Raw genomic sequence first — 22985 nt, 5'->3', positions numbered from 1 at the left:
TCTCTGTCTGCAGGGCAATGGACTTTTCCTATGAATTCTACTTCTACTAGAGTGATGGAGAATTAGGATTCAAGCTGGTGTGGGAATATAAGCAATATGACAGCTTGTCAATAACTTTGGCTAACTTTGGCAAATCAGCCAGACAGACACAGCTTAAGGTCAGCCATGATGAGCAATAGGCCTATGCTTTAAATTGTAACCAATTCAACCAGCTTTAGGATCTAGAGAGATGAACAGGGGTGCCATACAATCAAGGTATCGCAACAGACTGGCAAGTAGGAAACAACTCAATTCCTGTCAGGGCAGGCCAAAAGTGAGATGACATGAAGGGAACTAAAAGGTTTATCTTGTGACAGCTAATAGTATGAGTGGTGTGCTGTTGATAGTCAATGACATCTCAGTTACTCCATTGTCACTGGTCAATAACTTTAAATGGGTTCCTGTTTTTGGGCCTTCATTGCCAAGTCAAGTAAAGTTTATTTATTTAGCGCGTAGTCAATTAGTCTCCATCTCCTACTCCAGTCCCCACTCTTGCAACTTTTGTGTATGTAAATGAGTGTGCATACTGTGTGTGTGTTTTTTTTTTAGCGTGCTTCTGTGTGTGTGTGTGTGTGTGTGTTCGCTTGTGAATGTGTATATGGGGGGTAATGTGGTGTGCGTGTGCATGTGTGTGTGCCTATTGACCTCCTGTATGTGTGTGTGGGTGTGTGTGTTTTATGTGGGTGTGCAGTTCTGTCTTCACATGATAATCTAAATTAAAGTTGTAGTCTAGCAGCAGTTCCTTGATGTTCTTTGTTCAGTGAATACAAAGTGACTTTCAAGTTTCGCAGAAATCACAAATCATTATATCATTAGATATATCTTTATTCATGTATTTTACAAATTATTTCACATAAAAATGCATAAAGCACATTTGTAAAATGCAGCTTGTCAGAATATAAGGCATTCCGATTTAAGGCCTCTTTGATATCATATGAAAATAGTTTTTAAATTCATGCTAATTTTTGCAAACTGACAGTTGTGGTACAAAAGATGTACAGACACAATGGATACACACATTAAAAAATGTAACAGTAATGATATTGGTATAATTTGAGGCATCTCACTGAAGTGTAACCCATCACCGTGTCAGTGTCTGTGATTTCAGAGCGGAAGCTATATGTATCCATGTTAAAAGGTATGGCATGTAACGATGTAGCCTATAGGTCTATCTCTAGATCAGAATGAGGTCAATAAATACACATGATGATCAGTAGGTGCAAAATGCATATCATGATCCAAAAATCATGAATTTTGGCTCGAGAGAGAGGAGATAGAAACACACAGTTAGACTTGAGTGGAATTCACTTGGAAAGACTGTAAACATCTGTTTTGCACGCTGAAGAGGAGACGACTATACAGTTCAGTGGAATCCCCTCCTGTTCAGTGATCATTAGTATTCACCCTTTCAAATAATTCTGTAAAGGAAACCACTAAACGTTTCATTAAGATCCAGCATATGAACATAAGTACGCTGAAATTCTTGTGCTAACTTATAGGAGGCTCATTTTTACACACTGTACAGGCTATAAATATGAACAGGAGGGAAACACAAAAGCTTGAATTACACTTGCCAAATGCCAACCCCTCAACACTGATACAGACAGACAGGAAAAGATAAGACAAGATAGAGCATCGGTCAGGTTTACCCAAAGAGCACTAAGACCATAGCGGTCCTGACGACAAGATATTTAAAATAACAATTTAAAATCCTGAGATATACATTTTGTCATACATTAATGTACAACATTAAAACCAGTGGCGGTCCTCGGTGAGCTTCAGAGAGCGAGTCTTTTAGTGCAGCGGCGCCCAGGCGGGGCCTCAGATGTTCTCGGCCTGGGGGGCCTCGCGGATGCTGTCCTGAGGGTGGCGCCGGGCGGCGGGCCTCTGGCGGAAGCTGCGGCCGGAGGCGATGAGGTCGGCGTAGCCCCGCGAGTGGGAGAAGGCGTACGCCGAGCGACGGGAGCGCCGGCCACGCTGGAAGGCGGTGGGCTTCTTCTTCTCCTCCTCCTCCTCCTCAGCCTCGTACTTCCTCCTGTTTCTCTGCACCTGTAGGCACATTCACGACTGTAAGGTTAGAAATACTACAAATGCTATGAACAAGTCGCAGTTTATCCATTTTTCAAAACAGCCCTCCAAAAGTATATTTATTTGAAAAAAACAGTGAAAGACAAAAAGTAAAAGAAAAACTAAGAGAGACAATTGGTATCAATTGGACAATTGGTATTGGCTGTACCTTATCTCCAACGCCAGGCCACATAGTTTTGTAAAGGAACTGGATGCAGACGACTGGGAGCAGGCTGATGCCCACCGTCAGAATGATCGTGAGCCACAGGTAGGGCTGCCTCAGGGCATTAGAGGCCACACCTGCCGGGCAATACAACACAGCCATTACAACCACTGATTAACAGGTTTAACAAGAACGTGCTACTATGCTAATGGCAGAGTGGGTGCATGTGGACTGACCAGTGAATGTAAATGCCGACGTGAAGAGCACATGTATTCCTGCACTGTGAATGTCAAACATGATGCCAAAGTAGAGCGCTATACTGCCCAACACAGCAAAGCAGTTCACAAACGTCCAGTAGGAGGTGTCGAGGGATATCTGTGAGAAAATATACAGCATTATTACAGTACCACGACTACCACCATTAATCATTATTAGTCTCAATTATGATTGTTATTACATATTCACTTCATAAACTCTATTAGACAAATGTCCCTGCTGTTTGCTAGGAGAGAAGGAGGTGATGAAAGCTGATGAGAATGGTGGTAGGTGGACTCGTCTCATTACCTGTAGGTTAACGGTGAATATGAGCGAGGAGGCGGTGACGACAGCAAATGATTGGTAGTCAGAGGGCGCCTCCCCGTCCTGGCCCATGGTCTGCAGGAAAGCTCCGTACGGAATGAAGAAGATGATGAGGGAGGTGAAGATGCCATGGAACAGACTGATGAAGAAGGTCTTGTAGTTGAAAAGGACACCTTGCTGGCCCGGTGTATAGAGCTTTGGGAACTTCAAACTGAGTTTGTCACTGACATCCTTTAAGAAACAAAGATTGAAAGATTACATCAATACAAAGGCAAAGTTTTTAAGTGCAATATATTGTTTTTGAGAAGATTATCTGGGCAGCTGCGTAAAATGATAGTACCTGATCAAGCAGCCCCACTAGGAGAACAGGCAAGCTGCTGTAGACCACATTGTAAAGAGTAATGAACCAGTCTTCATAGGCAACCTGTGGGAACACAAGAAGTCACTAATCCTTTATACTTATCAATGTAAATACAGCCAGCAGTCATTCAAATCCAGTGTGAAGACTAGGTTCATTTATAGGAGAAGGGACAGATTTGCTCCTCACAGTTTGTGGTAAAAATCTGTTGCCCAAGACAGGAGGTCTCTTTTTCCACTCACCTGTGATGAGTATCCACTGAAAAAGGAGTACCAGAAGTGGACCAGGGTGAAGGCAAAGTTCTTGTAGAAGAAGTAGCGCAGGAACTTGCACATGCGGATGTAGGACCAGCGGCCGTGCACCAGCAGGAGGCGCTCCAGGTAGCGGAACTGGGCGAAGGCGTAGTCACTGGACATGACGGCCTGCATGCCCTCCTGCCCACTGATGCCAACACCGATGTCTGCCGCTGCAAGAGCAATGATTACGATTATGATTATGATTATGATGAGGAACACCACTATCTTATAACCTCTCTTATAAAGAACATTCTAGTTTCTCTTTGATTTCATCATTGAAATATGACCAAAAATGGATCATACAGTCAAGTTGAAATTGTTGGCATCCCATGCTAAAGTTGACTAAAAAGAGGAATATAAAATCATCTTTTGGAAATTGATTTTAATGGCTTAAGTAATCAAATGAGGAAAAATCCAACCAATTTTCTTTGTGAATGAATAATGTATCATAAATAAATAAATGTTCTTCCCAAAATACTGGGGTCAAAAATATTGGCACCCCTATGTAACCCTATGGGAATTTAACACATAGGGTTAGGCAGTTTTTTATTTTTAAAGGCCACTTATTTCATGGATCCAGGATACTATGCATCCTGATAAAGTTCCCTTGGTCTTTAGAACTAAAATTGACCCACATCATCACACACCCTTCACCATACCTAGAGATAGGCATGGTGTTTTGTTCAGTTTTGTTCAGTTAGCCTATTAGCTTGTTTGATTTGCATTGAGTTCAGTGAAACATTTACTGTGAACAGACAAATAAACGCACAAGTTCTAAACGATTCGTGTTAAAAATGACTTACTCTTGATCATGTTGACGTCATTGGCTCCGTCGCCGATGGACAGAGTGATGGCCTTTTTGCACCTCTTCACCAGGCTCACCACGTTGGCCTTCTGCTTGGGCGTGACGCGGCAGCAGATGACGGCGCTGCACTCGCACGCCATGTCCACAAAGTCCTCCTGGCGCTGCTCCTTCTCCAGGTCGTCCTGCGGCTGGTTGTCCTGGGGGTTGCTGGGAGTTGGCCTCTTCCCCAGCCGCCTCAGGCGCCGCTTCTTCTTCTTCTCGTACAGAATCTCGTTCTGGAGGGGGAAGGTGTGTGTGTGTGTGTGGGGGGGGGGGGGGGGGGGGGGTCATTGGATTCCATTACAAACATGCAAACTGGCTGTATTTTCATTGGATGATTAAGCGCATGGTCAAAGTGTGGACTTAAGACAATATATCGGAGTTGTTCTTTCTTCCCCCATTTTCTTGCTTTGTTGTTTGGTAATGTTGATTTGGAACGTACCAGCCATCCACCAGTGATGATGAGCGCATTTTTCTCGTTGCCAGTAAAGAAAGGTTCTTTGACCTTGCTGGCCTTGGCAATGGGGTTATTTCTCCTGTTCGCCTGTCGATTTGTCAGCTTTTCACTGTTAGAAACACACATAAATAAACACAGAAAGTATGACAAGTCTGGAATTACCATAAGGTGTGGAATTGACTAAAATGATTAGCAAATACAAGGTTAGTGAGGCTTAAGAGTTTGATTGGGTTGTTACTAAAAACTTACTTCACATCTTCACCATAATGGATCTGCATGTCATCCGTAAGCAGCTGACAAGAGTAGCCAATGTTCTCAGCCGTCTCTGCAGATAAACCCAGAAATGTAAGATGATGCAAAAACAGATACTACTAAAACTGCAATACATCATACATCAATACATGTTACACAGTAAGCACCTATCCCCTAAAACAGTTATTGTCGACTGTTTACGGACATTTGACATTTTACCTTTCTTATCACCAGTCAGGACCCAGATTTTGATGTCAGCCTTGGCAAGTTTAGCAATAGTCTCTGGAACCCCTTCCTGGAGCTTGTCTTCTATTGCTGTTGCACCAATGAGCTGCAGACACAGAACACATTTGATTCTCAGAATCACACAAACAGAAGTCATGTTTTCTATGGTTTAGCATAAGCAGACATTGTTGTCTACAAAAATGCAAATTATGTTTTCAGCAAGGACCAAAGGAAACACGGCACCCTTTTTTTTTTTTTTTTTACAGTGATACTCATTGAATTGGGCAGCAGTGGATTGTGAGGGGATGTTTGCGGAGTGTGATGACAAATGTTATGGGCTTGAAATCAAGCAATCCCTGACTTCCCCTTTGAATCATGTGTATTCTTGAATGCACCTTTTCTTATAACTGCTGCTTAGTCCTCCATTGCACATATTTCTTAGTTTATATACAGTAATTGACAATGATAACTGATACGTAACTAATTTCATTTTGATGTTCTTTGCTAACAAACTGACATGGTAAGAAAAGCACATCAAGACCACTGCTACAGTATACAGTATAGCTGCTTTTCAGATTCATCCACATCTACTCATTAAAGATGCTTCAAAAGCGTGCTTAAGGAAAGAAGGAAACATTTGTCACCTGTCTACCTAAATTAAAAAACAGTGTGCTGATGTTGATATTTTCTCACCATCATGTCCTTCTCCAACAGTTCGTACACGCGGTCCAAGGCCTCCTCCCGGTTTGACGTCGCTACACTGGCCTCCTTGTGTTTCCGAGCCCAGGACTGAAAGTCTGCCTCACTGATGTCCTTGTAGCACAGGCACAAGGTCCGCAGCGTCTCATTGGCAAAGATCTAATGGTGGAAAATACAAGGACTTGTTACTGACTAGTTACTTGTTACTTGTGGGAGGAGGATGTCACAGCGGTTTCATGTTTTCAAGTTTCCACAAATCGGTCACACTTGATCTAATAGCAGTAGTGGTCTTTTCAAAGCGTAACTCTGTTTCCTGATGGTGAGGCAGGTTAAAAAGGGGTACACTTGGTTACACTGAAAAGTAAGCATCTTACATCCAAGGCCTCCTGTGTGGTCTCCTTGTGCCGTGACTGTGGGTTCAGCCGCTCGTAGATGACCGTGTCTGCCCCTTTGCAGTACAGGCGAATCCGCCCATCCGGAAACCTCACTGTAAACCCAACCCAACCCAACACATGAGCACTTCTCAGATGGCTGATGTGGCATATACACACACAGGGTTATAAAAACAATTTGCTTAATATTTGCATCATAAACCAAAAGTCACTCACGAAGAATGGACATGCGCTTGCGGTCGCTGTTGAAGTCCAGCAAAGCCAGCATCTCGTAGGTGGCCTCCTTGCCCATCTCGTTGATGGTGATGGTGTCCTGGGTGCGGGACAGGAAGACAAAACCAAAGTTCCGGGCAGCAGTCACAAGGGCACCTTCATCAGGAGACGCAGCCTGATAGATCAGCTCACCTGAAAGGCAGAAATGTAAGTTGATGCGTTGGGCTCAACCAAAACAATGACTAAACAACTAAGAAAGATATACCATCAGTACTATTAACTCTAGAAATATTGTTATCTATTCAGTACCATTCTATCTCACAGTTATTTATGTTTTCCTGTGAGCTACATTAACTTAACTTTTATGGTTGTTTATGTATTTTCATATTGGATAAAAAAATACTTTATTTCCTGACCTTCCTTTTCCTCCACCATGACAGTGTGACAGAGGGACAACAGCTTGAAGAACTCCAGCATATCCTTGTCCTTCTTCGACTGTATACAGCTAATGAGGTAATGGTCAGAGAACTCAAACTTTTTGTCCGCGTAAGGGAACTTGCTGAAGTCCACTGGCTGCAAAACAATAAGGTCAAAAAGAAATCCATCAGCCACGAGATTGCACAATGAATTTTGTGTCCATTGAAAGCATATTTCAGTGGACTGAATAAATTCATTTATAAATATTCAAATGACCATTTTTCAAAAATTGTATTTAATTAAATTAAATTGTAATTCAATAAAATGTAATTATTACCCGTCCACGGTCTAAAGCCACTCCCTCCGCACTAGTGGGATCCCCTAAAAGTGAAGAGAGAGACCAAGTTCATTATCAAGCAAAACAGAATTTCCTGAATCGAATCTTCTGGAAAACGATAGATGTATTCTCTACCCTCATGAAACATGCTAAGCATTAATATAGACCACTACAGTTCGCTAGACAGAAAACGTCTAGAAAATGTAGTAATGGGGTATAGGGTGGTTATGAGACTAACCATAGCTACGCCCAGAAATGGTGCACTTCTTGAAGGCCATGACGTTCTGGGTGAGAGTGCCAGTCTTGTCGGAGAAGATATACTCAATCTGGCCCAGCTGCTCATTGAGGGTGGTGGTGCGGGCCTTGGCTGGAGTGTCCTTGTCTTTGAAGTACATTTGTAGGTCCCAGTTGATAAATTTACTCTGACCCAGACGAATGACCTCCACACTGCATGTCCAGGAGAAATAAAAACACACATTTTTGGTGAGCATTTTCTTGCTCCGCTTTTCTATTTTCCAGAGAGGGTGTTCAGCAGAGGAGCATAACCATGTCCTTACCTGACATAGAGAGAGATGGGCACCATGGTGTTGAGGACAATGATGTAGCCCCAGAAACTGAGGAAGCCCCTGTAGGAGGCAGTCTGGGCTTTGCCATCAAAGAGGTACCAAGCCTTGCTACCAATGTCCTCATACCAATATGTATGGCCGATAGCCAGGCCAGCACACACCAAAATCAACACGACAAAGATCTAGAGAGAGCAAGAGAGAGAGAGAGAGAGAGAAAATATGAATATTTGTATTAGTGTAGCGTCACTCACTATTATTATTACTCTAATGGGCAGTCAAATCAGACTTTAATACATTGAAATAATCAATCTTAATAACTTCATATATTTGAATCATGCAGATCCTTACAGTGTAAACCATGTAATTCATCAGCTGATCAATCTTCGTCCTCTTGAAGCGTGTCTTGCCGCCATTCTTCATGATTTTGGTGTCAAATCCTGAGAGACCGGAAATGTAAACAGATGATGACAGACACATGCATTAGATGAGCAAAACTGCCAGATTTTCCTAAAGAAAAAGGTCATATGTCTAATATGAAAACATGAAAGTATGTCATAGCTGGCAAATATTATCCAAGGAGAAAGAGAATAGCCTTCTCCTCTTGTAGTGCCCCACATTTCACTAAGACACACTTTCTTTCTCCTATGATTTAAACATGTTAAATAGCCTCTGCTTAAAAATATAAGGTGCAGAGATCCCCTTGTCTTTTTGGCCATGAACATCAAAGGTTCTCTGTGATTTTCTGTGTGTCCAGGGACTGTGTCCAGCATATGATCAGGTGCATCTCAGAAAATTAGATTTTCCCCGTCATTTATTTCAGTTAAGTGAAACTTTCATATAATCTTGATTCACTACACAGGAAGTGAAGTATTTCAAGCCTTTTTTGTTTTAATCCATCTTGATTATTCTAATCTTGATTACAGCTTACAGCTCATGGAAATCAAAATTCCAGTATCCAGTAAAATATCAGAATAAAGAATTTATAATACAGACCTGAGTAGAGCTCTGATTAGCTAATTAATTCAAAATACCGGAAATGGTTTCCTGAGCCCTTCATCTCTCAGTAGTCATGGCAATGGACTTTTCCATGATATTCATATTTTGAGATGCACCTGTACGTTTGTCAAGCAGCTTCTCTGACCTGCGTAAATGACCAGCCCGTGGCACTCCTCTGTGTTGCGCACCCTGCAGCCCCTGAGCAGCAGGTTGTCCAAGTCGAGAGGGAAACGGTCATTTTTCCAGTGCATGGTCCCTGTGAACTTGTCCAGCCGATTGTTTGGCTCCTCACAAATAACTGTAGCTATAGGACAGACAAACAACATTTGTAGCATTTTTGGACTTATTGGAAATATTCTTTTTTTCACATAGTTACAATTATCTTCAAGTATCCTTGGTAGTCAGAGATCCCACTGATTTAATTAAAAATGGCATTTTCCTGACATTTTGCGTTTACCCTTTTCATCTAAACAGTTTCGAAGAACTGACATCAGTCAAAATCAGTCTGTTCCAAGTCTGTTTACTGTTTACAATTCTATATGTTTATATATGGATATGGAATATATAATGTATGGATCTTAATACTTAGGCACTTGCTAATGCCTTCATAAAGGAGGAATTTTAACAGTTAACTAACTAACAGTTAGCTAACTTTGTTGAGAAACTTTGATATGTGAAGGAGTCTGATTATATGGGGTTCTTTGTTGCTTCCCAATGTCCTTGTCACTTGTCTTCCAACTGGAAAACAACCGAGTTGCATAAGTACCATTATATTGAGCCATTTGTCTTTCCTCTTGTAGGTGTTCGTCTGTCACTTTCAGCCCCATCTTGAACTTCAGGTTTGTCTCCCTGAAAGAGACACAGACACTCGATGATTTAGAATACAACCTTTATAACACAGCCTTCCAAATCAATCTGGAGGGTCATGTTCTCTATGACAGGCAGGCAGGCATTCACATATCATACAAAGTATGGAGTGTGGAAAGAGTGAAGTAAAGTCAATAAAACTGTTAATTTCCGGGATCTATTAATTGCTAGCTTTTGAATGTTTGAGTAACAGGCGTTTTTCCAAGTCCTATTAATAATGTCCAAGTAAAAATGTCCTAACAATGCAAGAGTGTTAACACCATAGCAGGCCAGTAAGACTGCTTTGTAACGGATGTTTAATGTTGCACTCTTTAGCAAATATTGACAAATTGATTAGGAAAAAATACAGTATACAGAACTTGGAGATACACAATGACTCAACATATACAACAGGGGAAAAAAGCAGGTTAAGTTAACCTACTGATGCTGCATGTCAGTTCGAACATTACCCTGTTTTGCAGGACAAAGCAAATAGCGTCAGCCTAAAACCAAGGCAGGGGGAAATTCACACTCGGTTACATCTCACCCGTCAAGCTCGGCTGTCTCCACATAACACAGACTGTTAGGATTTGAACTGGACAGCAACAGAAGGTCGGCCTGAATGAAATCAGATGTTGCAAGTGGAAAATTATGTGTATTAGCATCAGGTGCAAAATAAAAACACAACTGTCTCTGTTCTCTAAAATTATTTGTACAAAGTCAAGTAAAAGCACAGAGAAAAATCTAATTCAGTGGGTGGAAACTAGCCTGACTCTCGCCAGACCCGTGTAGTTCCCCCATGCTCCACCAGAGGCGTTTCGCTGAGCTCCACACAAGGGTCTGGACGCGAGGGCAATCCAAACCCCTGCCAGTGCTCAAAAAATGAGCAACCAATCAGGAGCGCCGAAGCGAGTGTTTGATTCAAATAACAATGGCGGCACGCAGCGAGGAGTCTTGTGCTGACATTGATTATTGCTATTTCAACCGTTTCAACCGAATATATCGAGTATTCATTCTTTAAAAGATCATCTCCTATCGAGAAGTCCCAGATCCTTGTGTGAAGCAGACAGCGAACTACAGGATCTGGCGAAAGTCAGGTTAGGTGGAAACCATATCTTACATGAGAACCTCTATATTATAATATATTATTAACTTACAGGAATGAAATCATTCTTCTTCAATCGAACCACATCACCAACTTGAATAAATCTCCACTTGGATTCCTGGAACCTTTAGAGGATATATTAAATGTCAGAACACTGTAAAATTAAAATTATTTTCTTTATCTCATAATAAGGACCATTAGATTGCATGTTTAAGAAAGAGTCATATACTCTTATGTGGAAGTACGACTGCAGACAGTGAACAGCAAACAAGCGATTGTTTAGGAGTTTCAATAGTTGGTATGAAATGAAAACAAAAATGTGTAATCGGTATCTAGTATTATTAGTCATGTTTATTTAATTCAAAATATCATACTGCTTTGTAAAATATTGTAAATACTTAAAAATATAGATTTAGTTTTATTATAATATTATACAACTGCAAAAAATTATAAAAAAACAATGACCCATTATTTTGCACAAACAAGTCAGCACTTAAATGTGAGCACGAGTGCTCTTGAAGGTGAGCAGATTGTGCTCTTACCAAGAAACAAATCGGAGATATAAAAGCGTTGATGATTGTTCTTAAAAGCTAATAAACTACTTTTATCAATTTGCAATTTCCTTCCAATTGGCACCAATTTAAAAGGCCAAATGAACTTCATATTACATGATATCTGTGAGTCTCAGTCCTAGTTAGTGAATTGTTTTTGGATTTGCATGTGTAGAGATCCTACCTGCCATCCTGCAGCACCTCACACTTCCTGTTATTGATCTCTTTATCCATCCTATGTCGTGCCTAAAAGAATAGAAACCAAAACGAGAGCAAGTGTCAGACCTGCTCATGGTGGCTTCATCCTCTTTGCATTCTGTGAACTGGTCATATTTTAAGTAGCAGTGGGCCTGCTTATCAAGCTCATAGGTCACATAAAATGTTTTTGACAAACGAGCCGTTCAGAGTCTATACAGCTTAGTGTAACTCACCAGGTCGTCCACAAGATCTTTGATGGCAGTAATGCCCAGCACCAACACTAAAGGCACCAGGGTCGTGTACCAAGGCAGTGTGGTGATCTCAGGAATGATCTAACCAAGGCAAAAGAAAATGTCAAACTTCATTTTAGATTTGCCGAAACGGTCAAGCCATTTTATGACGATAAGTTAGTGCTATATCCAGGTGGTACAATTGAGATGCGTGTTGTGTTTACCAATTGTGAAACCAGAGAATCTGAGATGTACCTGTAGAATCAGAAGCGCCAGGAAGTAGAGGTTTGCTACTCGTTTAAACTGCTCGTACAGATTCAGGGGAATGAATGTGAACACATTGTATTTGTACGTGCGGATGGCATTTCCCTAGAAGAAAAAGAACAGTCTTTAGAATGATTCCGTAATAAGTTTGTGGAAAATACAGTCATGCCATGATACCATTACCAAGGGTATTACAGACAAAATAGTCTGTAGTCTAGATCATTTTAATAGGCCATCACCTGACCATATCTGACAAGACTATAGACATATTATGTCAGATATGTAGATTTATTTTCAGAAGCATATTGTGCAGCTGTTTCATCCACCCTGCTTGTGACACTACTATTTCAATGCCATTTCACCCATTTGTATTACTTTAGAAACAAGCGGAAGACACATTTGACTAGATCAAATAACATGACACTTATCACAGAGTAGGCCTATATGACATCTATTTTCAACGGATTATTTAGTGCACATGGGTAATTGAGGCATGGGAACAGAAATCCTTTCCTGCTTCACTGATTTCCATATGCAAACAGAAAAGAACTGCACTTTCTCCTCCATACAGAGAGGCAGTACCAAGGTGCACACATGTTCAAATATTCCAACAGCACAATATAAGACTTAGCCAACATGTTTTTCTTTTTAAACAAAACAGGAAATATCACTGTTAATTCAGAGGGCACGTGGCAACAAAAGCCTGAATGACAAAGACCAACGTCATTCTGAACTTTGTACCAAGTCATTATAGATTTCAGGTACCCACGCTGTCTGAGGTATATTGTTAGCCAAAGACAAAACCACCATGTCACACCTAGTTGAGGAAATAAACTGATTACACATCAGAAGACACATAGCCAGAGGTGTCAAAAATCTGGCTTCAGAAAAGTTATATCAAGTTTGGTTCTACCTGCTGTGTACTTTACACAGGTGATTTCACTAATGATCTTATCTACTGGCTGAGTAGTTGTATTAGAATCAGCTGGTTTAGTGAATGGTTGGAGTAGGCTAATATGTGACAGCATTTTCTGAAGCCAGACTTTTACACCTAGCTGATGGTAAAACTGGCAAGCCAAACCTAAAACATATTAGGATTCCATCATTAGCCTGAAACAGATGTAATCTGTTGTTGATCACATTAGCTATACATATAAGAGAATAATTTCCAAACCTAAACGGATTCCGTCACAAACAACACAGATCTCATCTGTTCCAGGCTAATCACATACTGTAGGTCAGAGGTCTGGGCATGTCTACCAACAAGGAACTCCAGATCTGCTCTCTAAGCAGCTGTGTTTCTCTAAAGCACTGTGGTGTTTCAATGGCAAATATTTACCCTACTGGATCTTTTTTCTATCTGTGCCAACAGAAACTTGACATTGTGGTATCAACAAATAAAAAACACACTGACAAAGCACTTACTGAGTACTTGCTCTTCTTTATGCAGAGAAAGGTCTTGCGCTGAAACTCAGGCCGATTACAGTAATCTCGGTCATTAGCTTTGACACTCCAGCTCGATTCTGGAGGAGATAGCAGAGCAGACATGAGACCAGACTGAAACAAAGTCCTTTGCAGTTCATATATCCTCCATGAAAGCGTTACAAGGCCAGCATCAGCCTGACTCACCACTACTCTGGACGTCAGGGTCAGTGATCGCTGGACGGTCTTCCTCCTCCATGCTTGGATCCAACTCATCGTCCGTCTCATCGTCACTGTACGGCATCACTTCATCGTCGGGCCCCAGGGAACCCTGGGAGTCTGCTCGCCTTCGACTCATCCTGGAGTGTCAGGCAAGTCCTAAAGAGGAGAGGTGGGACAAGGGAGACACGAATGAGGCAGAGATTCTGTGTCTTCCACCTTATTGGCACCCCTGCTAAAGTTGATGAAAAACAGGTATACAAATTAATCTTTGAATGATTTATTGAAATCTCACAATGAAAAGAATGAGGAAAACTCCAACCTTGCAGGGAAGCAAATTTATTCTGAGAAATAAATATTTCTGACAAAAACATGTCGCCTTCAATTATTGGCACTCCTATTTATATTCAACTTCAAGTTAGAGTGTATGTGAACTTTCAGAAATAGTTCATGACTTTCCTTTTCACTAAGGTATAAAAATAAAAAGACAGAATCTAAAATCCCCTAATCATTTTTCAACATAGGAATTAGACAATAGAATACACTATTCAAATAAAAGGATGTGTGTTGACATTTGTAAGTCAGGGAAATACTGGTAATCTGTTTAAATGCTCACATTTATACTTAAAGCAACAATTAAAAGGATCTAATAAACTGTGTGACCGACATACTCGGACAAAGAGTCATGGATATCTTGCCCCCATGCAGAGTGTGGATGAAGGTACAGTAAGAAAGGCAAACATTTCCATAAGAACCGCTGTTGGAGAGTTACAGAAAAGGGAATCCTCTTGGGGTTTCCAAGTCCCTCAAAAAAATCATCAAAAGTGACCTCACTGCTAATAAATTATTAAGAGGGCATGCCTTTCCGCTCATCTAATTATGTAAACGTCAGGAGTTGCTGAAAGCTCAGTGACTTTGTCGGAGAACTGTGGTCTCTTGTCAGATGAAACAAAAATGTCGCTCTATATCAAGAAATACATTAGGTAGGTGTGGCGTATATAGAAGAATGGCTATACTGAAAGAACCTCATGCCTAACGAGAATTATGGTGGGGGGCCTATTCTGGGCTGTTTTTATCCCCAAAGGCCTTATAACCTTATTAAGGTGCATGGTATCATGAGCCCCTAGAAAAACCGGAACATTTTCAATAGAAATCGGTCATTTTCTACCAAGACACTAAAAGTGGGCCATGATTGGATCATTCATCAGGTAAATTAACCAGATCAATGGTTTAGTTTAGTGAACACAAAAATCAAGCTTCTGTCATCGGCATCTCAGTCCCTTATCACAAACGTGGACCTAGGAATCTGGATGATCTGGGGAGATTTTGTTAAGACGAATGGTCTTAAATCCCTTGCTTTGAATTATCCAACTTTATGGGGTGTCACAGGACAATATTATGAGCTAATTCATTGGCAGGGAGGCTTAAGAAGGTATTACACGCAGAGGTGCCGACACTTAGGCAATGTGTTTTGCAAAAAAAAAAAAAAAGTTTATTTATTTTCCTTCTTCTCAGAATAAATGTGCTTCCCTTCAAGGTTGGATTTTCTTCATTCTTTTCATTGGACGATTGCAATAAAATCACCAAAAGATGATCAGATGCGCCAATAATTCTGGAGGGTAAAACAATGAGTTTGAGTACAACACATAGGAAGAGAGGCATTCAAAAGACTAAAGCTTTGAATGTTACATGTAAACTATTTGTTCCTGTGTGCATAACTTCTGCCTCACTTGTTAAAGGGTCTATCCAATACCCCAATCTGACACGTTCACATCCGACACAATTAACACATTGCATCAATGTTGGGGGCATGGCAGAACAGCAGTAGCATTTGTCGCCTGAGAAACTGACGGCCTAGAAATCTGAGCACCATTTTGGATAAAAAGGTTTCCTAAATCCCCACTCACTTTACTTCCTGGAGCACAGAGGAAAGGAAAGATACTATATCAAAACAATGACTCACTCCAGAAGTTGCATAAGTCCATTTCAATATTAGCACATCTGAACGGAGCTCATATGACCAAAGATCAAAAAAGAGTAGGTCAAATAAAGGCTATATCAAAATGGTGCGCCATTTAGCCAATTTCCTCAGGACTAAAGGCAAATAAAGAACAAACATCAATCACTGGACTGACAGTTCACACTGTTTCTCCGCCATGCAGTGTCTATAAATCCCTTACTCTGTTCAATAGCCTACAGGTATCAATACAGGTATTGCAGAAAAGTTTAATTTTGTTTTCCATCATGACACTGAACACGGAAACACAGGTCTAGTTTGCAATGGGGTGAATCAGGCAAGGATTGGAAAGAATGTGTTAAGGAAACAGCAATGGAGTGTTTATAGCCATATCAATTTTTGCCAACTCACTCTACCTGGCCCCAACCAGTTTCCCAAGGTTAGAGTGGGATGAGTTATGCAAAAACAACCAGGATGAGGACATGACCCAATCTGATCATTATTCCACACATTTACAAGAACACTTAAGAAAAGATTAATTTGGCATGTTAGTTACTTCCGGCAAATAATCCCTCTAGGTCTAAAGCATACAGAAGACATGAATGGAATGCTGTTCACGCCCACACATCATGTGAGATTCCATCCAACCGAGGCACCAACTCCTCAGTTTACAAAATCTAATAGTAAAGAAAATATTTTCCTAGTTCAGAGAGGAACAATGATATTCTTCCATGAATACATTCTTCAAATGAGCACAGCCCCAACACCAAAACTTCAATTCCAGTACCCTGAATGTACACTACCAAGTTTGGAGTCACTTAGAATGTTGTAAATCAGTGGCTCTAAAACTATTTCCCCCATGGACCACCTTCTCCATCCTGACTTGGCTCTCATACTCCCACCATCCAACACATTAAAAAGTAACACATTGACGTATTCCAGGCATCATGCTTAATAAGCATAGCATAGAGCTTAAAAATTAGATCCCTGAATTTCACGTTTCCATTTCATTATAAATTAATTACAACAAGAGATCAAAAAGTTAATTTTTAACACCTCTCGGCCATAGCCCTTTTCATCCTGCGTACCCACTAGAAGCAGCTCGCACAGCACCACAGTTTGGGAATCCCTGTTGTAAATGACTGTTGTAGAAAGAAACGGTTGATCTTTAATGCAATATCTACGTAAGTATAAAGAGGGCCATTATCAGCAACCATTCATCCAATGTTTCAAAGGCACATTCTGTTAGCAATCTGATACAATGGTAAAAGGCTAACTGAGAAAACATTGGAGAACCCTTTAGCAATTATCTAAGCAAATAATGTAATCTGAAAACTGCTGGCCTGATTAAAAAAAAAAAAAAACAATGCAACTGATCTCAGCAGGTATTCTGTCTATAATGGAGTGGAATGGAAATTTCTAAATGATCCCAAACTTTTGAACGGCTGTGTACATACATCCCATTCAAGGGAAACCATTAACACAAAACATTGTTATACTTATACTTCATAGGCTTTACAAACGAGGCAGCTTCCGACTATTTTAATCTAAAGGAGTGAAAAAGGGCGTGAGTCATGTTCAACACGCCCATGTTTACTTCAACATCACTTAGCAGCAGTGATGCAACATGGGATAATGGTATCACTGGGCTTTAAGTAAAGACTCAATCCAGCTCCTGCCCCTACCCACACTGAAAGCCCTCCATATATCCCTGCCGCTAGCACACTTGATTGCGCTAATGAAGAGAGCCACAGATGAGTGCAGCCAGGTATGCAGGGAGGCGGAAGGGGGAGGTGCGGAGCGGGAGGAGGAATGATAATGCCTAGTCTGAAGAGTAGAGGTGAACACTGCAGCTCCACCCACTGAACCAACAGAAAAAAAGACTGGAAGCCGATGAACACGTCTTCCATGAACTCACGGAGTTAAATAACATCTAAGTGTGTCTCAGTAGTGCCGGAGCAGACCCATCCATTAAAATGAGTTGTGCTGTTCCTCAGAGCAGTTGAATATGTGAAGCCTGGATGGGTTGAGACCATCGTAAGGAAGACGAGACCCCATTCAAATGTACAACATGTTAGGTGACAGATCTAATACAACATGTAAAATAATATTGATACAGCAATCTCTTCACCACATATCAGTCAGGCATACTATCAATGTTTATGGCAACAGGTGTTTCCATAATGGTGAGAGGTCTTCTGTCAGGTAGCACCGGGTTGTGCGTGTGTGTGTGGTTGTGTGTGGTGTGTGTGTGTGTGTGTGTGTGTGTGTGTAAAGAGAGGCAGGTGGGAGAAAGAAGGAAGGGGAAAGAGCGCTCCACAACACTGCTATAGCAACACACTAGAGTGGGTAGAGACAACAGCGAGACAGCGCTTTGAGAGACGACAGCAGGCATACCTGCGGGCCGAAACCCGACCCCACTGATTCACAGAGCCTCACAGCCCCTTTCAGTCCACATCTCAACCTCCCAGTCAGCCGTCTCCGCGTGAGCAGTGTGTATAATAAACACATTCGCCTACACAAATGTCAATACATTTCCACATACACGCACACACACACCTTCCAAACAGGTTTCATACACAATCTCACAGCAGGACACCCAGCAGGTGAGACACATTAACGACACACCAGCTCCATCAAAGCAGCAAGGGGATCATATCCAGCACCGGCTCATTAGTATAAAGATTAAATCCATGTAACTTCCTTTATTGTCTTAATGGTAGGAATGATGAAACAATGAGGCAAGGCACAATAACAGCCTGCCCCTGTACATGTAGACACACAAGATGGATATTGAAACAAGCCTTAAACTGAAAAGTGTTTACAGACTACATTTTTACAAATAGACATAGCTTAGATCAGGACCATCTGAGGCGACCTGAACTACACATAGAAAAGTTTAAAAAGCCAATGATTTCTTGAGCAGACACCATTTGAATTAACATTTGCAACTATTTGCCTCAAATCCCAAAACAATTCAAATCCAGAGCCGTTTTGCCATTCAGTATAGCTATTTGCCTGTACATCTCATGGAAACTAAGATTTTACTAATGACAGGAATGCTGGTGTTTTCCTGTCTGGTAACTCTGGTTACTGTAATAAACTGTCCAGCTCCAGAACTAGACAGTCCATTGCTGACTATCTAGTCTGATCACTTATCCCACCCGTTCCCTTCAGACACAATACAGGAAAGGGTCAACTAGCCATGTAAGTGTGAGGGTACTAAAGAAAATGGGCGTGGTGACAACAGTATCGATGGGGTCTGAATAGAATAGATACCCACCCAGTACCAAAAAAGTACCAAAGACCACTTTATATTTAAAAGACAGTGACAGTCTGAATGCAGGCATTGCTGGACAGTGTGGATTTCCATGGTATGCACCGTCATCAGACCTGTGATGCAAGTGCCGGAAGAACACCAAAAGATCACCAAAAGCTGACATTGCAACCTATCTCCAAATTCACTCACACACACAAAGTGTTTTCTCTTCACAGACATGGGCAAATTCAAAACATAAAAAACTGGGAGAGATTGATTTCAACAAACATCTAAAACCATCACGTTTCCAAATGAATATTAGCCATCTTCCACCCTGCCTTCCACAGAAGCCTCCCAAGCTCATCACATCAATAGAGACATAGAAAGAGCCATATAGCAGTTGTGCATGTCCACTACCTGCCATCAAGCAAAGGATCCGGTTTGAACACTACTGTAGGGACCACACCCATAGGATGCTGTACAGACCTCCACATGTGACCTTGACCACCAAATCTGTGCAGAAAATATCAAGTTACCATGAGGGTACTGAAGTGCCTGGTTTGGCCATCAGAGCATCTGAACTAGCTTTGCTCATGTGAAAACAAACTGACCAATAGATAGATAGATAGATACTTGATTGATGGAAAATACAATATGGCTATCACTACAGAGCCATAGTCACCTTTTCACTGAATCTGTCACACAGGGTGTATCAGCAGCGCCTTGAAGTCCAGCAGCATGCCATTTGGGCACCAAGGAGAAGCACTGTTCACATGTACTCTGTGAGAGCTTTATACATCCACGTGTGCAGGTGTGGATGTGTGGCAGTTAGCCTCAAGGAGTGTTATACTTCATTAAAGATTGAAAGTTACTGGATACTGTCGACTCACAGAGGATGTGTTGAAATGAGATGAGAAGTTAATGATTGTGTACACACACTATCAATTAACTAAATAGACAGAGAGACACAAAGGGAGACCCAAAAGAAGGAATCCTTAGCCCTAAATTTAGAAAGCAGGGTGAACTCCTAATGGTTATGGAATCAACCAGGTGAACTCTGGTTAGCCAAGTCAGAGCCTGTCCTTGTCAAAAAAGTGCATGTTGGGAAACCCTCTGACTTCAATACTATTACCCAAACTCGCCTCTCATCTCCACCCTTCAGATACTGCCCTCTGGCCTGGATATCCAAGGCCTTGGTGAATAGCCTAGAGTAAAGGAGCATAAGCATTGTCTGCCTACTCCCTGCAGCTCCAAAAAGTCAACAACAATACTAAAGAGGGCACTGAAGGATCCAGTTACAGGTAGAAGCCATCTTGGCCCAAACGTGTAATAGGTTAAAAACGAAATAAGATATTAATACCATGAAGCCACTTTAATGAATATTTTGAGAATACTCTTAAGTAGACTCCTTAATAATTCTACACCATTTCAATGACACATAAGGTACAAGTAGACCATTTAACACCAAAAGAACACTGCAGACAGTCATGAATAAAGATCACATGTGATATTAGAGATATTAGCCAAGCAAAGAGTCATTTCAGGTGTGCTGTGTACTGTATCTGGTAAGAAGATAAAAATCATTTCTTTAAGTGTTTTTCAGGGGCGACTTGTTATACTTTTAGTTTTAACAAGTAATTTGATAAGTGGGAAAATCGGGAATAACTTTTTTCCACCCTCAAATATAAACAACAAAATAGGTCAATGTAAGAAACGTTTAGACAGCACCCTTTCGATTCCTTGGTGTTGATCAACAACTGAATGCTCCAAGCTATTGAAGCTGCTTGTAAGTTATTCGATAGGCTATAATAAACTGTCCAAAACAACATTATGTGACTAAATTGTCTTCTGTCTGACACCTCAACAACGCGGTACTGTGTTACACCTTTCACCGTGTGTAGTCCAACAGCAAACTGGTTCAAATAACTTACCGTTTCCTCTTTTTTCCCCCAACAGCTCGTACTCCGAATCAATGATGTTTTATCTATGAATTTATCGAGCTATAGCTCCATGTTTCTTCGCTTCTATCTCAATCAGCCGCTGGGTTTGGTCAACTCCCTTCACCTGAGAAATGGCCACCTTTACCTTATAGGCAAAACTTGCTAAACTCGTCTGACGAGGTGAGTTTACAGGTAGGCTCCAGCAATCTCCACCTTGCTGTTGGAAAATGGAGGGCTTGGCTATTGCCTGCCTAGAGGATGCCGCAAGATAAACGGAATTGTGTACGACTGATTTAATGAGAACACGTGATCCAACAGGTAGGCTACGGTAGATCACAGTTTTGTGTGTTCGATAGGCCTATTTAATCAATTTAGACTAAACTGTAGGTCGATCATACTGGCGTGACAATTTTCAGTCGTTTTATGAGACTCAAAAGGAAAAATGTAGGAGTATTCTGCCTTGCACTTGTATGCGTCTTTTACGCAGTGGATGGCTGTGGCACCTAACGTTACTCGTGTTTAGGCTACAAGTCGGGTTCTTTATGTGCTTCTTCATCATCCTCGGGGCTTGACCTGTTCGATGACACCGCTGGGTTTCACTGAGATGACTGCAATATTACTACTCAGATGCGAGCTGACTTTTGGTTACCTGCAATGCAGAGTGATTTGCCTCCCTCTTCTGGTAAAGGCAATCCACCGATGAATATCTTCGCCTGAGAGTATTTTAATCGAGTCTCTATAGAGGCCTATCTCTCAGCGTGTGGGTGTGTGTGTGCCTGTGGTGCGCTCACATAATTGGTGCCAATTTACTAATCATTTCCATACAAGATATATGGGGTCACCATATCGGTCCACTTGATGACCCGGATCGCGATGGAGAGGTTTATTTTGTTCATTCTCTGTGTTGATAAAAAGACATTCTAGACTCAAATCAGCGATGCGATGCAGGGAAATATCAATTTACTTTTCTTTATTTGCTTTATTTATGTCAAAATTCGATGAATTTCTTTCAATTCCTTGTTCCAAAACAGTTGTATTAGACTGTTGTTATACGTTTACCTACCCTGTACATGTTATAATTAACTAAAAATAGAAATAAAGCTTACATTTTCAAATACAGCTTTTGAAAATCGATGATGTGATTTATTTGTTTGCAAATAAACAAATGTTCTTCCTTAAAGTACAGGGGCTATAAGTACTGAATATATTCCTATGTTAAATTACCCTAGAATCAGGCATATAAAAGCCAGTTATTTCATAAATCCAGGCTACTATGCATTCTGATAAGTTCCCTTTGGAATAAAAATAGCCCCACATCACATACCCATACCATTCCTAGAGATTGGCATGGTTAACCTAGCAGGTTTAATTTGCATTGAGAGATGATCTTAAGTAGCCTACCCCATGCCAATCGTGAGATATGGTGAAGGGTTATGTGGGGCTATTTCAATATCCCTCTCCCCAAACCAAAATGTCACTTTAAAATAGTCTACAATTAACTTAAATAATGTTATGAAGACAAAGATCAGCTGAATGTTGTGGGCTAGGGATGCAAAACCACATTAAATTCAATGAGCTAAGGCTGTGTGATATCAGGAGATCAGGACCTAGAATGTGTTTTTTAACAATCGTGCCCCAACAAGCCTGCTGCCTGTGGCACACACTCCACCCCCCTCTCCTACGCCCCTCTCCCCATACATTATGAAGACACAGGAGAGACATGTGCTCATTTACATCAGACCCACAGTGAGTGCCCAAATGGAATCCTCTACAGTTTGCATGTCAGTCTAACACTGGCTGGTGCTAGAATCCGTGCACAGACACCGCGGATACCTTCGTCTAGATTATGTTCTTTGATTTGTCAAGAGCCTTTGACACAACCCATCCAGGTAGAGGTGGTCCAAAATGTAGATGAAGTCAGCATTAGTCTCATCAATCCGACTACCAAACCGATATGTACGACTCACTGTGTCTCTGAAAAGGTTTTAAGCAGCCCCAGTGCCCCTCAAGGAACCGTCCTGTCCCTTTCCTGTTCACATTGTATACATCTGACTTCCAAAATAAATCCAATAGCTGCTTTCTTCAGAAAAACTC

General features: G+C 41.2%; 1 protein-coding gene across 1 annotated transcript; it reads right to left on the bottom strand.

Moving 5' to 3' along the window:
* Positions 1 to 843: 843 nt before the first annotated feature.
* On the bottom strand, positions 844 to 21113 carry atp8b1 (ATPase phospholipid transporting 8B1). Its single transcript, XM_062554481.1, has 28 exons — positions 20883 to 21113; positions 13724 to 13894; positions 13520 to 13617; positions 12086 to 12199; positions 11834 to 11932; positions 11587 to 11648; positions 10904 to 10976; positions 10294 to 10364; positions 9667 to 9749; positions 9046 to 9204; positions 8253 to 8341; positions 7896 to 8086; positions 7577 to 7785; positions 7339 to 7382; positions 7001 to 7157; positions 6588 to 6776; positions 6354 to 6466; positions 5974 to 6138; positions 5275 to 5386; positions 5053 to 5128; positions 4789 to 4912; positions 4306 to 4582; positions 3449 to 3672; positions 3189 to 3272; positions 2834 to 3079; positions 2506 to 2644; positions 2276 to 2406; positions 844 to 2088 (listed from the first exon to the last, which is right to left on the bottom strand). Exons 2-28 carry the CDS (start codon positions 13872 to 13874, stop codon positions 1861 to 1863), a joined length of 3708 nt encoding a protein of 1235 aa, XP_062410465.1. The 5' UTR covers positions 13875 to 13894; positions 20883 to 21113; the 3' UTR covers positions 844 to 1860.
* Between the last annotated feature and the right edge of the window lie 1872 nt (positions 21114 to 22985).

This window comes from Sardina pilchardus, chromosome 14 (genome assembly GCF_963854185.1).
Source record: "Sardina pilchardus chromosome 14, fSarPil1.1, whole genome shotgun sequence".
Lineage (NCBI taxonomy): Eukaryota > Metazoa > Chordata > Actinopteri > Clupeiformes > Clupeidae > Sardina > Sardina pilchardus.
The sequence above is the reverse complement of the archived record's forward strand: the minus strand, read 5'-3'. Positions and strand labels throughout refer to the sequence as shown.